This window comes from Colius striatus, chromosome 7 (genome assembly GCF_028858725.1).
Source record: "Colius striatus isolate bColStr4 chromosome 7, bColStr4.1.hap1, whole genome shotgun sequence".
Classification (NCBI taxonomy): domain Eukaryota; kingdom Metazoa; phylum Chordata; class Aves; order Coliiformes; family Coliidae; genus Colius; species Colius striatus.
This window is the reverse complement of record NC_084765.1, coordinates 901,598-916,265: the sequence shown is the minus strand read 5'-3', so window position 1 is coordinate 916,265 and position 14,668 is coordinate 901,598. Positions and strand designations below refer to the sequence as shown.

At 64.5% G+C, this 14,668-nt stretch overlaps 2 protein-coding genes across 8 annotated transcripts; one reads left to right on the top strand and one right to left on the bottom strand.

Moving 5' to 3' along the window:
• Positions 1–318: 318 nt before the first annotated feature.
• Positions 319–10,351, bottom strand: LOC104558226 (aldehyde dehydrogenase family 3 member B1-like). Of its 4 annotated transcripts, none has more exons than XM_062000605.1 (11): positions 10,259–10,347; positions 8,536–8,668; positions 7,643–7,786; positions 7,161–7,323; positions 4,131–4,241; positions 3,901–4,021; positions 3,722–3,807; positions 3,461–3,542; positions 2,828–3,214; positions 2,575–2,741; positions 319–1,904 (listed from the first exon to the last, which is right to left on the bottom strand). In XM_062000605.1, exons 3-11 carry the CDS (start codon positions 7,756–7,758, stop codon positions 1,347–1,349), a joined length of 1,791 nt encoding a protein of 596 aa, XP_061856589.1. In that variant the 5' UTR covers positions 7,759–7,786; positions 8,536–8,668; positions 10,259–10,347; the 3' UTR covers positions 319–1,346. The 4 variants fall into 4 exon arrangements, with proteins under 4 accessions (XP_061856589.1, XP_061856590.1, XP_061856591.1 ...); XM_062000606.1 differs by having other exon boundaries at positions 8,472–8,668; positions 10,259–10,341; XM_062000607.1 differs by lacking the exon at positions 8,536–8,668 and having other exon boundaries at positions 9,002–10,351.
• On the top strand, positions 9,241–14,520 carry UNC93B1 (unc-93 homolog B1, TLR signaling regulator). Of its 4 annotated transcripts, none has more exons than XM_062000601.1 (11): positions 9,241–9,448; positions 9,761–9,852; positions 9,958–10,099; positions 10,199–10,622; positions 10,697–10,826; positions 10,919–11,012; positions 11,595–11,719; positions 11,851–12,033; positions 12,115–12,388; positions 12,556–12,674; positions 12,752–14,520. In XM_062000601.1, exons 2-11 carry the CDS (start codon positions 9,769–9,771, stop codon positions 13,013–13,015), a joined length of 1,839 nt encoding a protein of 612 aa, XP_061856585.1. In that variant the 5' UTR covers positions 9,241–9,448; positions 9,761–9,768; the 3' UTR covers positions 13,016–14,520. The 4 variants fall into 4 exon arrangements, with proteins under 4 accessions (XP_061856585.1, XP_061856588.1, XP_061856586.1 ...); XM_062000602.1 differs by lacking the exon at positions 9,241–9,448 and having other exon boundaries at positions 9,724–9,852; positions 10,215–10,368; positions 10,461–10,622; XM_062000603.1 differs by lacking the exon at positions 9,241–9,448 and having other exon boundaries at positions 9,755–9,852; positions 10,199–10,368; positions 10,461–10,622.
• The last annotated feature ends 148 nt before the right edge of the window (positions 14,521–14,668 follow it).

The following is a 14,668-nucleotide window of genomic DNA, read 5'->3' as shown; positions in this document are numbered from 1 at the left end:
AGGATGAGGCAAGAAAAAGAGCTTTGGGCCTCCTCAGGAGTGTCCTGGCAAACAGTCTGGAGCAAAGGCAGCGAGGAAGAGCGAGGAGACTCCATCCCTGCCGTGGGGGGACAGCGAGGCCGTGGCGAGGGCAGAGGGGACGGGTGCTGAGGTGGACACCAGCCTCGCAGGGAGGGAGGTGTTGCATCCCCACTCCTTCCTCAGTCCCTGCCCTCAGAGCAGGGTGCACGTGCCCTTGCGCTTGATCTGGAAGGCGGCCGTGAGCAGCCCCAGCTTCTGGGGGGTGTAGGGCGGGTAGCGCGGGGCGTTGAGGGCCTCCAGGCCCATGTTGCGGTGGAGGCAGCCGCGCTGGTGGCAGAAGGTGTCGAAGGAGAACTTGCCGTGGTACTTCCCCAGGCCACTGGTCCCTACAACACACAGCAACGGGGCTGAAGTCACCACGGGGACCCTGCCGTGAATCCGCAGCCCGTGGTGGACGCTTCCCGGGCTCCTCTCGTGCAAAGTCCTGCTGTCGGCAGAGGAGACCTCACCCTCCTGCGTGCCTCTCCCAGCTCTCTACGTCTGCTCAGCCCAGACAATCCTTCTGCAGCTCCCAAGGTGTCACTTTTTAACCAACCTCCACCAGCTCTGCTGTGTCTACAAGGCTCAGTTCTCTTCTGTGCTGGCTCTGTCTCACGGGCGGGAGCTGCCGACGCAGCCCCTACAAGCACCAGCTGCTTCCTGCAGCTCTTCAGACCCGAAGCCACGTTGGCAGCGCCAGTTCATCCCATTCCCGTGGCTGGTTTCAGCTCGAGGTCGCCCACCGTGGTTGACAGCGCAGTGAGCTCCCATCTGAGCCACCAGGGAAGCTTTGGCAAGCGCCGCCTCTCCCCGGTGACTCCAGGACCCGTCACCCGAGCGGGCTGCCATAAAACACCTCCACAGCTCATCATCTGGAGGCAGTTGGCCTGAGTCATTCCCATTAAGATAAGTTACGGTGTGGGAACCACCAAAAATTGCTCCCTGAGCCACAGTCAGGTGAGGAATTAGTTGTGCTTTGCTGTTGGGGTGCCCTGTTACGTTTTGAGCACTAAAACTGACATTTGTTTGGGGTGTTTCCCCTCCCCTCTAGAGAATATTCTGGAGGAGAAACCAGGAGATTGGGGAAGGGGAAACATCACGAGAAGAAGGCACTGCCATGCTCTGTCCCAGACAATGCCACAAGCCAGGCTGGGCAGACCTCGCTTTTGACCTAAGAAAAGAATTGTTGTGGTCCCTGGAGAGCAGCAACTCTCCCTCTTGGCCCAGGAGGATCCCCACGTGACCACAGGCAGGCTCTCCAGGCATTTAGAAGTGTTTTACTCCTACTACTTAGTCCTAAAAGAGGGGATGAGCCCACACTCCTGAGGGATGCTGAGGCTGTTTGCAGGGGGAAGCTCACTGACCCACAAGTACATCACAACGGAGTAGACTAAAGAGAGCAGCATGTGGGGAGCCCCTGGGTCAGCCTGAGCAGGGCAGGTACCAGCCCTGGCACAAAATCCCCTCAGAGTGCCTGTGCTGCTCAGAAATGCCAGAGAAACCACCAAGTGGTGCAGCTTTCCCAACCTTTTCGTTGCACATACTCGGAGAACGTTGAGCTTGGGACAGCAAACAGGGAGAGGGAGGAACCTCGTGGAGCTCCACAGGAGAGCAGCAGAAATGGGGCTGCAAGGGCTGACACAGGGTGCCACATCTCCCCAGGACCCTGACTCAGCGTGGCTCAGGCCCCAGGGGCAGGATCCCACCCCGCTGGCCAGGGGCAGGTTGTGGGGTCTGGACCTACCGATGCCACCGAAGGGCAGCGAGGTCAGTGTCACGTGCATCAGGGTGTCGTTGCCGCAGAAGCTGCCGCTACTCGTCCGCTCCAGCACCTGGTTCACCACCTGGGAGGGAAATGGAGCAGCTGGGGGTGGCTCTCACACCCTGACTCTGTGGGCAGCACGTGTCAAGCATCCCCCACAAGCCCCACTTCCCCTCACCCAATTGTATGAGGCCAGTTGGATGAGGTTGCCCAAGGGCACGTGCTGGGTCCTGCCCTTGGGTCACAGCAACCCAAGGCACAGCGCCAGGCTGGGACCAAGGGGCTGGGAAGCTGCTGGAGGGAAAGGGGCTGAGGGGGGTGAAGAGAAGCCAGCAGCATGCCCAGAGGGGCAAGAAGGCCAGCGGCATCCTGGCTGGGATCAGCAAGGGGGTGGCAGCAGGAGCAGGGCAGGGATTGTCCCCCTGTGTTGGGAGGCTGCAGCTCCAGGGCTGTGCTCAGTGCTGGGCCCCTCACTCGCTGCCAGAGGGACACTGAGGGGCTGGAGCTGGGGAAGGGTCTGGAGCTGGGGAAGGGGCTGGAGCACAAGGGTGCTGGGGAGAGGCTGAGGGAATGGGGGTGTTGAGGCTGGAGAAGAGGAGGCTGAGGGGAGACAGGAGCACTCTCTGACACTCCCGCACAGGAGGCTGCAGCAGGGAGCTGGAGGCCGGGCTCTGCCCCCCAGTGACGAGTGACAGCACGAGGGGAAACGGGCTGGAGTGGCAGCCCAGCTGTGGCCCGTGCCCCACACACACCTTGCTGTCCGAGGAGAAGGCGTAGATGACCAGCGGCCGCTCGCGGCTGTTGATGAAGTCGATGGCCTCGTCCATGCTGCCCACGACGACGATGGGCAGGACGGGCCCGAAGATCTCCTGCTGCATCGCAGGCTCGGTGGGCAGCACGTCCGCCAGCACCGTGGGGGCTGCGGGGAAGGGGAAAACAGCCCCGGGTCAGGGGTGCAGGGGGTGCCCCGTGGCCCCCAGCAGCGCCCCGTCCCCGCGCCCTCACCGATGTAGAGCTCCCGCTCGTCCGTGTGTCCGCCGATGGCCAGGCGGCCGCTGCCCAGCAGCGCCCGCACGCGGCGGAACTGCTCCTCCCCGACCATGCGGCCCAAGTCGGGCGAGTCTCGGGGGTTGGAGCCGAAGAACTCGGTGATGGCCTGGCGCAGGGCGGGCATCAGCCTCTCCTGCGTCTCCAGGCTGCAGAGCACGTAGTCGGGTGCCACGCAGGTCTGCCCCGCGTTGAAGAAGCGGCCCCAGGCCACGCGCCGCGCCACGTTCTGCACGTCGCAGCAGTCGGACACGTAGCAGGGGTTCTTGCCCCCCAGCTCCAGCGTCACCGGCGTCAGGTGCCGGGCGGCAGCCATCATCACCACCTTCCCCACCGAGGGGCTGCCTGAGGGACGGCAAAAGGGGCGTCACGGCGAGGATCCCACCAGCTCAGCACCGCGCTGGGCAGCCGGCGATGGGGAAACGAGCCAAAGCCCGCCACGGCCTCACAGCCTGGGTCCCCCGGCAGATCCCGGCACCAGATCCCCACCCCTGCTCCATCCCTGTCTTCTCAGGGTGGGTGTCTAGGGGGAATCCCTCTTCCTCACTGCACAAAGCCAGGCAGGGCTCTGCTCTGGCCCCCGGGACATACCGGTGAAGAAGATGTAGTCAAACTTGTTCTCCAGCAGCCTGGTGGTCTCCTGCACTCCACCAGTCACCACAGCAAAGCAGTCCTGGGGCACAAGAGGAAGAGTCCCACACTGTCAGAGTCTCCACGGGCCGCCCCGTGCCCATTCCCACCAAGGGCATCTGCAGCTCAGCGGGGAGGAAGGAGGTGGAGCAGCACCCAAGGCACCCCGACACAGGGATGGGTGTCCCTGGGGCAGGGACAAAGGCGGGGAGGGCCTCTTACATTGTCCAAGTAGCAGCTCAGAACTTCAGCAATGAGTCTCTCAGTGTTCTTGGCTATCTCAGAGGGTTTGATGATGACGCAGTTACCTGGGGGGAGATCCACGGGAGGTCAGAGCAGTGACACAGCGACAGCCCTGGGCACAGGGTGCCCGTCAGGGTCGGGGTCTGGCTTCAGCTCACCGGCAGCGATGGCCCCGATGAGGGGCACCAGGAAGAGGTGGATGGGGTAGTTCCAGGGGGAGATGATGAGCACCACCCCGTACGGGTCCTTGCGGATGAAGGCCGAGTCCAGCTGCAACACCTGCAAGAGAGGTGACGGCCTGGCTGCCTTCCGCAGAGCACACGGTGCTCCTCGCCACCAGCAGCTCTCCCCCTTCCCTTCCCAGGTCAGCCCAGGGCTGCTGCCCTACCAGACTCTTGTCCACGTGCTCGTCCTTCATCCAGTGGGACAGGTTGTTCAGGGCACTGTTGAGCTCATTCTTGCAGAGGAGGATCTCGGTGAAGTAAGCCTCAAAGGACGGCTGGGGACAGACAACCTGTCAGCATCACCCCAACACTGACCCCTCTCACCCCACTCCCACCCCCCTCCCCTGCCCACCACGAGCAGGCAAAGCTGGGGGGCAGGTGAAGCAGGAGATGCTCTCACCTCCTGCAACCCCAGACTCTGGAATTTTATGGGAACAGGTATTTGTCCAGAGGTAAAAAAAACACCAAACCAATATTTAATGTCTTCACCCAGACTGAGCAGCCTCTTGAGCTCAGCACCCCTGAGCTGCTCACCCAGCCCTGAGCCAAGGGAGGACTAAGGCCAGCAGAGCTCTGGGAGCTCCAGGAGCTGTGGTACTGGGGTCAGAGGAGACAGCTCGATGCTGCAGACCTGGGGTGGGCCAGTGCTCCCGTGTCCCAGCCACCTGGAGCCACAAAGCCCTCAGCCCACTCCAGTAGCCCGTGAACAGCAGCTGGACTCGAGACCTTGCTTTGTTCAAACAGGAAGAGCAGCAACTGTGGGATTAAACAGCTCAGCTGAGCACCAATGGGCTCCCAGCCCAGGGAAACCCCCCCCAGAGCTCCCAGGGCTCCTGCCCCGAGCCGGCACACGGATGGGTGAGGTGGGTCAGGGGAGACACCCAGAGCAGGGAATGAAACAGGTTTCTCCAAGATAGATCATCCCAACGGGAAACAACTGGACAGGCAGAGACTTGGTAGTGGGCTGCCAGAAGGGCTGCAGAGGCTGTGCCTGCCCGTGCTGGGTCTCTCTGCTGCCACAGCCACGGTCCTGCACTCAGCTCAGGGCCCCTCTTGCAGCAGAGGTGTGGAAACACCACAAGGTAACACAGCACTTTGGGTAACACCCCTCCAAGGCCCTGGAGAGCGGGAGAAGCGAAGCTGCTGCCCTGCAAAGCCGTGTTCAGCCCCCTCCACCACAACATCCTTTGGACTCAGCTGACCCAGAACCATCATCCCTGGGTGGGGATCCCTCCATCATAGAACCACAGAGGGTTGGGAAAGGCCTTGGAGCTGCTGGAGCCCATCCCAACACCCAGCCCAGCACTGACCCATGGCCCTAAGCACCTCAGCTCCAGGGCTGGGCACTCCCCCAGCTCCCTGGGCAGCCTGGCACAGGGGCTGACACCCCTCTCAGGGAAACAGGTCAGCCTCAGCTCCAACCCCAGCCTGCCCTGGGGCAGCTGCAGCCCCTTTCCTCTTGTCCTGTTGCTTGTAAAGTGGGAAAAGAGACTGACCCAGACCCTCTACCTCCTGTCAGAGAGTGTCAGAGAGTGCTCCTGTCTGCCCTCAGCCTCCTCCAGGCTGGACGCCCCCATTCCCTCAGCCTCTCCAGCACACTTGTGTTCCAGCCCCTTCCCCAGCTTCCTTAAATCAATGCTCCCAAACACCCCGACTGGGGCTGGGAAGTGAGGTCGGTGGCCCCTGGGCACCAGCCTCCCTGTGCTCCAGCACCCAGCCCCACTCAAGGCCCTTGGGGTGCCGAGCACTCGGTGCTGCTGGGCGATGTGGGGGCTCAGCAGGCACTGCCAGGCTAACAGTTGCATCAGTGGGAGGATGAAGAAATCACTGGTGGAGATGAGCTGTGAAGATTTTTGATGGGACAATGAGGCTGAGGTCACCCAAGTGCCTTCAGCCCTCTGCAGAGAGGAACCGGCAGCGCCAGGGGCCAGGCACCCACCTTGGGTAGTCAGGCAGGGGATTGTCCAGCTAATTACCCAGGCCTGGCTGCATAACAAGCCTATTACCACACAAGCAGCTTTAATTACCCCCAATTAGAGATGAAGGACGCTGCTGCCTATCAGCTGAAGAACAAGGCCCTCACCCCAAACAAACAGGGTAATTACAGAGGGCAGCAGGGCAAAGGCCAAGGCACCCACAGTCCTGCAGGTCTCACCACTACCAGGGGAGATGCCTGAGACTGCACCAGGGCAAGCCAGCCCCCAGAAACCCTGCCCAGCCTGGCAGGGACACCGAGATGCTGAGGGGATGGGACGTGTGTGAGGAGCAAAGGCTGCAGCCCTGGGGCTGCTCAGCTGCAGGAGAGAAGCCTGAGCTCAGGGGCACCTCAGCAACGCTGCTCAGGCCCTACAGGCTGCAGAGCCCCAGGGGGGGCTGTGGGGGACATAAGGGGTGATGGGCACAGGCTGGGACACAAACAGCTCCCCTGGCCCAGGAGGAGAAAGTCCTTTGGTGCTGAGGGGAGGGAGCCCTGGCCCAGGCTGCCCAGGGAGGCTGTGGAGGCTCCTCAGGAGGTTCCCAACCCCAGCTGGACACGTTCCTGTGCCCCCTGAGCCAGGGGAAGCTGCTGGAGCAGGGGCTGGGGCAGCTCTGCAGGGGCCTGCCCACCCCAGCATCCCACGATTCCATTCTGCACTAGGGAGGGAGAAAAGGGTCTTAAAGCAGACAGAAAGATCTGAGCTGGGGCTGCTGGACACACGGTGGGGATGCTCCCCCCTCCTCGGCAGACTGCCAGTGTGCTGTGATAGCCAGGGCTGTAGCCAGGTCCCGTGCCACGAGGCCCTCAGCAGCCCTGGGAGGAATGTACAAGGCCAGCACATAGCACAGGGCTGGTAATCCCGGGTGTGCCTGGGCTGGTGATGAGCATCCTGGGCCGTGAGGTCACCAGGAAGTCGCTGGTGGGGCGGATGTGATGGGTGAAGCTCAGCACCACGGGTTCAGCACCAGCTCACACCAGCCAAGGGATTCTAGGCACATGGAGTCAGGGGCTAGTGTGGTGCTCTGTGTGCTAGCCCTGGCTCTGGAGAGCTCTGCAGGGACCCAGGAGCACATCGAGGGGGCTGCAGGGCCCCGAGGAGGGGTCCCCCATGCCCAGATCCCCAGCCCTACACCCGGGAGGATGGAAAACCCAAACAAGGGGGTACAAAGGGTCCCAGAGACACGACCCCAGCGACCGGCACGGGGCCCCCTCTCACCTTGCCCATGTCTGCAGCCATGGCCTCCAGGATGTCCTGCTTCTTCTCCTCCAAGAAGCGCCCCAGGGCCTCCAGCTGAGCCACCCTGTACTCCATGGGCCGCGTCTTCCCCGAGAGCCAGGCTGCACGCAGGCAGCTCACCAGCCCCGCGTAGGGGTTGCCACTGCAGGGACAGGGCTGTCAGAGGCACCACAGCCCCAGCCCGGCCCCGGAGAGGAGCTCCCTGTCATCACAGCCCCTTGTCATCACAGCCCCACATCAACCTGGAGCCCCACAGCCCCCGGGGAGTCCAACAACCCCCTGCACCTTCCCCTCGCAGCCCCCTCCAGCGACACCGTCCCCGGCGGCCCCCCGTCGCTGGGGCGTGGTGGCCCAGGGACTCGCCGGAGCTCATCCCTCAGCATCCTTCAGCAGCACCCACCCCGACACCCCAGCACCCCCTTGCCCACCTCACCCCAACCAGCCCGTCTCCCTCCTCTCACCATCCGATGCTGCTCATCAGCGGCCCCTTGCTGACGCCCCCTACGCAGCCGGTGGCTTTCCCGGCGTCGCCGTGGCCCGGGGGCTGCTGCCCGGGGAGCTCCAGGGGCTGCTGCATGTCGGAGCTGTCTGCGAGCACGGTGACGCTGGGCAGGGAGAGGGACACGGCGGGGGATGTCACGAGGAGTCACCCCGCAGCCAGACACCCGCACCCCGAAACCGGCCGGGGCTGCCCCGGGCACCGTCCCGGCCTGGCTCCGGGCTGTGCTGGCCACGGCTGACTCAGCCCCGCCAAGGCTGCCAGAGGCTCCTTGTGGGATGCCAGGGATTCCCCAGCCCTCCCCCACGTGCCGGGATGGCCACCAGCCCTCGGCCACCGACCCTGCTGAGGGGGTCAGAGCCCCGGCGTGGGGCCGTGGGAGCTGGCACAGGCACTGCCAGGGCACAGACCCCACAAACACGGAGTGCTGGGGGCTGGAAGGGCCCTGCAGAGCTGCCCCAGCCCCTGCCCCAGCAGCTTCCCCTGGCTCAGGGGGCACAGGAACGTGTCCAGGTGGGGTTGGGAAGCTCCTGAGGAGCCTCCACACCCTCCCTGGGCAGCCTGGGCCAGGGCTCCCTCACCTCAGCACCAAAGGACTTTCTCCTCCTGGGCCAGTAGATCTTCCTGTGCCTGTCACCCCTCAAGCCCACCACAGCCCACCCTGGGGCTCTGCATCGCTCCATCAGTGCACAGACACCCCCAGAGCTGTGGGGCAGAGCTGGAATCCCACATTCCCCCCCCTATTTTCCCCTCTGTGCCCAACACACCCTCCCTTCCCCGAGGGAACCCACCTGGCACGGTGCCCCACGGCCTCCACCTGCGTGGGGCTGGTCCCTGGGGCCCCGAGGTGCCTACCTGGGGGTTGAGTGGTGGCAAGAGGAGAGCGGGGCTGGGCTGGCACTGCTGAGGCTTGGGGTGTCCCTCCTAAATGCTGTGGGGCCAGTGGCCGAGCCCCGTGGCCAGGGGCGGGCAGGACTGTGCCCCGCCTCTGTGGGGAGAAGGGATGGGATGGGATGGGATGGGATGGGATGGGATGGGATGGGATGGGATGGGATGGGATGGGATGGGATGGGATGGGATGGGATGGGACCTCCCCCATGGCCACCAAACCACCAACCTTGATCCTCGGGGACCTCACAGACACCACTCATCCTGCTCACAAGGACCTCCCAGACTCATGAGGATCCCACAGACACCCCTCATTCTGACCCCCCAGGGCCACTCTAACCCACAAGGAACCCCACAGACCCCTCCCCAACGCACCCCCACGTGTCCTCCCCATCTCTCCCTAGGGCTGCCCATTCCCAACCCTTCAGCTCACCTGAGACACCCACAAAGGTGCAATGGATGGCAGAGAGGATCAGGGTCCTGGGGGGAGTGCAATGGATGTGGAGGGGGTGGAGGTGATGGAGGGGTGCAGTGGGTGCTGGAAGGGGGGGGGGGGTCAGGGTGTTGGAGGGGTGCAAAGGGTGCCAGGGGGCATGGTTAAGGGTGCTGGAGGCAGGGTTCAGCGGATGGGGGTGGGGACAGGGTGTTGGGAAGTGCAGTGGGTGCGGGGGGTCAGGGTGCTGCAGGGGTGCAGCGGGTGCTGTGCAAGGGGAAGTCAGGGAGCTGGAGGGTGCAACGGGTGCTGTGCAGGAGTGGTCAGGGTGTCCTGGGGGCGACAAGGGACGGGAGCGGCTCCTTTAACCCCCTCCCCGTCCCGCCCGCCCGGTCGATCCGAAAGAGGAAGCGGCTCCCGCTCCGCCCCGCGCAGCTCCGGCACCAGGTACCCAGGGGGCAGGGGCTGGGGGGGGCTGAGGGGGGCTGGGCACAGGGCTGGGGGTGCTGGGCACAGGGCTGAGGGGGGCTGGGGCTGCTGGGCACTGGGGTGCAAGGGCGTGGGGGGGGGTTGCAAGACACGGGTGGTGGGTCTGGGGGTGCGGGACAGAGGAGCGCAAAACACGTGTGTGCGGGGTCTGAGGGCGCCGGGCACACGGGCGCAGCTCTGGGGGTACAGGACACACAGGGGCAGGGTTTTGGGGTGCCGGCAGGGCCACCCCAGCCCTGAAAGCTCCCAGTCCCCCCCCCCTTCTCCCAGAGGCAGCGATGGAGAAAGACCTCAGCTGCTACCAGGAGGAAGCCAAGGCAGCGGCAGGCAATGGGTCAGGCAGCGAGGGGCCGGAGACACAGGTGAGGTCAGAGGGTGGGAGGGGGGAATGTCACTCGTGGGGACCAGGGCGACCCTGCCTAGGGCTGACAGCCTGGGCCGGGGGTGGCTGACGCCCCCCTCCACAGCTGGACGATTTTGTGGGCGCCAACCTGGACTACAACGAGGAGGAGGAGGAGCAGAAGTATTTCCGCCGCAAACGCCTCGGGGTGGTCAAGAACGTGCTGGCAGCCAGCCTGGCCGGCACCCTCACCTACGGCATCTACCTGGGTACGGCCCTGCCCGCCACAGCGTGCCAGGGGGGCACCTGGGGGGCAGGGGAGGGGGGGATGCCCGGGGGAAGCTGTGGCTGGAGGGTGACAACCACAGGACCTCCCCGCTGCAGGCCTCTTACAGATGCAGCTGATCCTACACTACGACGAGACGTACCGGGAAGTGAAATACAGCAACATCCAGCTGGAGGATATCGACCGGAAAGTGCTGATGGGCATCAACGTCACCCCCGTGGCCGCTCTGCTGTACACCCCCATCCTCATCAGGTACCCGGGGGGCAGGCTCCAGGCCGCCGGGCGCGCCGCCTGCCGCTGCCACGGGCGCCCACGCTGTCCCCCTTCCACCCCAACCCCGGCAGGTTCTTCGGCACCAAGTGGGCCATGTTCCTGGCCGTGGGTGTCTACGCCCTCTTCGTCTCCAGCAACTACTGGGAGCGTTACTTCACGCTGGTGCCGTCCGCCGTGGCCATCGGGGTGGCCATCGTGCCGCTCTGGGCTTCCATGGGCAACTACATCACGAGGTAAAGGCAGGTAGGGTTGGGTAGTGGTGGTGGGGGCACGGTTGGGGTGCCAGCTGACCCGGCGTGGCACGCAGGATGGCGCAGAAGTACTACGAGTACGTCAACTACAAGGAGGAGCACGTGCAGGAGCAGCGGCAGGCGCCGCGGGGTGCCTGCAACGCCTACATCATCGTCTTCCAGAGCATCTTCTACGGCTGCTTCCACGTGAGAGAGCGGTGGGACAGGGCTGGCACGGGCTGGGGGAGGCTGCAGCAGGCAGCCTAGCACTGAGCCTCTGCTCCCTCTGCGTCTCGCAGCTCAGCTTTGTCTGTGCCCAGATGCCCATGTTGTTCTTCCTCAACAACTACCTCTACCAGCTCAACCACACGCTCTTCGGGGTCAAGCACTGCGGTGAGCACGTGGGGTCGTGGCGTGGCAGCGTGGGCAGAAGGTTGAGGGAGGTTCTGCTGCCCCTCTGAGGCCTCATCTGGAGCCCTGTGGCCAGTGCTGGGCTCCCCAGCTCAGGAGGGACAGGGAAGTGCTGGAGAGAGGCCGGTGCAGGGACACCGAGATGCTGAGGGGCTGGGACGTGTGTGAGGAGGAAAGGCTGCAGCCCTGGGGCTGCTCAGCTGCAGGAGAGAAGCCTGAGCTCAGGGGCACCTCAGCAACGCTGCTCAGGCCCTACAGGCTGCAGAGCCCCGGGGGGGCTGTGGGGGACATAAGGGGTGATGGGCACAGGCTGGGACACAAACAGCTCCCCTGGCCTAGGAGGAGAAAGTCCTTTGGTGCTGAGGGGAGGGAGCCCTGTGCCAGGCTGCCCAGGGAGGGTGTGGAGGCTCCTTCTCAGGAGGTTCCCAACCCCAGCTGGACACGTTCCTGTGCCCCCTGAGCCGGGGGAACCTGCTGTAGCAGGGGCTGGAGGAGCTCTGCAGGGCCCTTCCAGCCCCCACCACCCCATGGCTCTGTGACTGCTGTGGGGCCCTTCCCTGGCAGGGACGCTGAGCCACGGCACACTGAGCGGCTTCAACAAGACGGTGCTGCAGAGCCTCCCGCGCAGCGTCAGCCTCATCATCGTGGAGAGCATCCTGATGGCGGGCGCCTTCCTCTCCATGCTGCTGGTGAGCACCAGGGCGGGCAGGGGACAGGCAGGGACAGCTGGGGGGGGTGGACTCGAGGAGCTTAAGGTTGGAAAAGACCTCTAGTGAGTGCATGGTTTGGTAATGGTGGTGGCCCTGGGCTCTCCTGGCAGGTGCTGCTGCTCTGCGGCTCCGCGTACCGGCCCACGGAGGAGATTGACATGCGCAGCATCGGCTGGGGGAACATCTTCCAGCTGCCCTTCAAGCACATGAGGGACTATCGCCTGCGCCACCTCTTCCCCTTCTTCATCTACAGCGGCTTCGAGGTGCTCTTTGTCTGCACCGGCTTCTCCTTGGTAGGTCACGGGGCCGGCTCGAGGGGCGGCAGCGCGGGGGACGGCTCGGGAGGGGTGACACCGAGCCTGTCCTGGGTGCAGAACTACGGCGTGTGCGCCCTGGGGCTGGAGAAGCTGGCGTACCTCCTGGCAGCCTACGGCTCCTCGGCCTCCGCCTGCTCCAGCCTGGCCCTCTGCACGCTGCGGCTGCGGCGCCACGTCCCGCTGCTGGCCGGGGCCCTCGTCCACGCCGCCCTCCTCGTCACCCTCTTCTGCTGGGCCCCCGAGCCCCGGGATGAGGAGCAGGCGCCGCTGCTCTACGCCATCGCCGTGCTCTGGGGCACGGGGAGTGCCCTCAACAAGACTGGCATCAGCAGTGAGTAAGGGGATGGTCCCTGGGGGTGCCCCTCAGCTCCTCGATGCCTCCTCCGCCCCGGCTCCTCAGACTGACGAGGAGCCGGACAGGCCCGTCGTGGCTGGGAGCTGCCACCGGTGCCACAGGCACAGGAGGGGGCTGCTGACGCTCGTTCTCCCCTGGCACAGTCCTCCTGGGCATGCTCTACGAGAGCAAAGAGCGCCAAGACTTCGTCTTCACCATCTACCACTGGTGGCAAGCGCTGGCCATCTTCGCCGTCTACCTCTGGTCGGAGCTGCCCATGAAGGTGAGCGCAGCCGTGGCGGGACGGGGCAGCCACCCCCTGTGCCGCCGTGCCAACCCCTGCCTTCTGCTCTGCCCCAGGCCAAGCTCTCCATCCTGCTGCTGACTCTGGCGGCTGGGGTAGGGGCGTACCTGTGGCTGGAGCGCAAGCTGGGGCAGCGCGTGCCCTACCGCCTGCCCCGCATCCCCCGGCCCCGCCACAAGCCGCACGGCTACCGCTACCTGGAGGAGAACGACTCGGACGAGCCGGGCTCCGAGGGTGACGAGGAGGACAAGGACAGCGACCAGCCGGAGCCCACCAGCAGGGAGGAGCTGCAGAAAGATGAGGAGGAGCAGCGGGGTTAGAGAGGATCTAGGCTGGGTTGCCCTCCCCTGTGCCACCACTGAACTTGAAGGGAGTCGGGGGGGGGTAACCACAGCTCTCCTTGGAGCTGCCCAAATCCCTCCAGGATGGCAAAAACTTTCCCAGCTCCCTGCGTGGGACAGGCTTGTAGCCCCTACCAGCCAGACTCAGACCCATAGTCCACACAGACAGGCCCACAGCCCACCCCAGACCTGGCCTGCTGATCCTTAGGAAGGTCCCAGAGCCCCCCAGGCAGGTCCAAGGCTCCCCCAGGCTGGCTTAAAACTCCCTCAGGCCAGGCTTCCAGCCCCCAGGCAGGTCCAAAACTTCCTCAGACCAGACCCAGAGCCCCTCAGGTGGGTCCTGCAGCCCCCATGCCAGACCCAGAGACTCCCAGGCAGATCCCACAGGCCCTAGGATGGTTTAAAACTCCCTCAGGCCAGACCCACAGCCTCCAGACAGGTTCAAACCTCCCCCTGGACAGACCCAGAGATCCCCAAGCAAGTCCCAGAGCCCCTCAGGCAGGTCCCTGACTCCCTCAGACATCTACCAGAGCCCTCAAGCCTGACCCATAGACCCCCAGGCAGGTCCCAGACTCCCTCTGACATCTACCAGAGCCCTCAAGCCTGACCCATAGACCCTCAGGCAGGTCCCTGACTCCCTCAGACATCTACCATAGCCCTCAAGCCTGACCCATAGACCCCCAGGCAGGTCCCTGATACCCCAAGGCAGGTCCCAGACCCCCTCAGCCACATCCCCAAGCCCCCAAGCCTGACTCAGAGACACCCAGACAGGTCCCAAACCCCCTCTGGGACATCCCAGAGCCCCAAAGCCTGACCCAGAGACCCTCCAGGCAGGTCCCTGATACCCCAAGGCAGGTCCCAGACACCCTCAGCCACATCCCTGCGTCCCCAAACCTGACTCAGAGACACCCAGACACCTCCCAGTCCCCTTCAGGGACATCTCAGAGCCCCCAAACCTGATTCAGAGACACCCAGACAGGCCCCAGACCCCCTCTGGGACATCCCAGAGCCCCCAAACCTGACTCAGAGACACCCAGACAGGTCCCAGACCCCCCAGGGACATTCCAGAGCCCCCAAACCTGACTCAGAGACACCCAGACACCTCCCAGTCCCCTTCAGGGACATCTCAGAGCCCCCAAACCTGATTCAGAGACCCCCAGACAGGCCCCAGACCCCCCCCGGGGCCCCCAAACCTGACTCAGAGACACCCAGACACCTCCCAGACCCCTTCAGGCACATCCCAGAACCCCTAAACCTCACCCAGACCCCTCCCAGAAGCCAAGAGCCCCTCACACCAACCCCAAACTCCCTCAAGCCATCCCCTCCCTCACCTCCCAGACCCACAGCCCTTACAGGGACACCCATAAAGTCGCACAAACCCCCTTCAAAACACATCCCCAACAAGCTTTCCTCCGCCCGGCGAGGTTTAAACCCAACCCACCTCCTTTCAGCCGCTTACGGCCCAATAAAAGCCGATCCGCGTCGTCACGGCCTCAGCGCCCTTTATGAGGGGAGGGGGGGGGAAAGGGCGGCGCTTCCACAGCTCCCTCATGGGCGGGGACTACAGCTCCCGGCGTGCAACGCGCAAAGCGCGTTGCACGCCGGGAGCTGTAGTCCCCGCCCATGGACCCG

Excerpts from the sequence above, each read along its gene's own strand:
- UNC93B1 (XM_062000601.1), top strand. The coding sequence starts at position 9,769 with ATGGAGAAAGACCTCAGCTGCTACCAGGAGGAAGCCAAGGCAGCGGCA. Across the intron at positions 11,013-11,594 it reads CTTCGGGGTCAAGCACTGCG|GGACGCTGAGCCACGGCACA; the intron begins GTGAGCACGTGG and ends CTTCCCTGGCAG. Across the intron at positions 11,720-11,850 it reads CCTTCCTCTCCATGCTGCTG|GTGCTGCTGCTCTGCGGCTC; the intron begins GTGAGCACCAGG and ends CTCTCCTGGCAG.
- LOC104558226 (XM_062000607.1), bottom strand. The coding sequence starts at position 7,758 with ATGCAGCAGCCCCTGGAGCTCCCCGGGCAGCAGCCCCCGGGCCACGGC. Across the intron at positions 4,022-4,130 it reads AGCACGTGGACAAGAGTCTG|GTGTTGCAGCTGGACTCGGC; the intron begins GTAGGGCAGCAG and ends CCTCTCTTGCAG. Across the intron at positions 3,808-3,900 it reads CATCGGGGCCATCGCTGCCG|GTAACTGCGTCATCATCAAA; the intron begins GTGAGCTGAAGC and ends ATCTCCCCCCAG.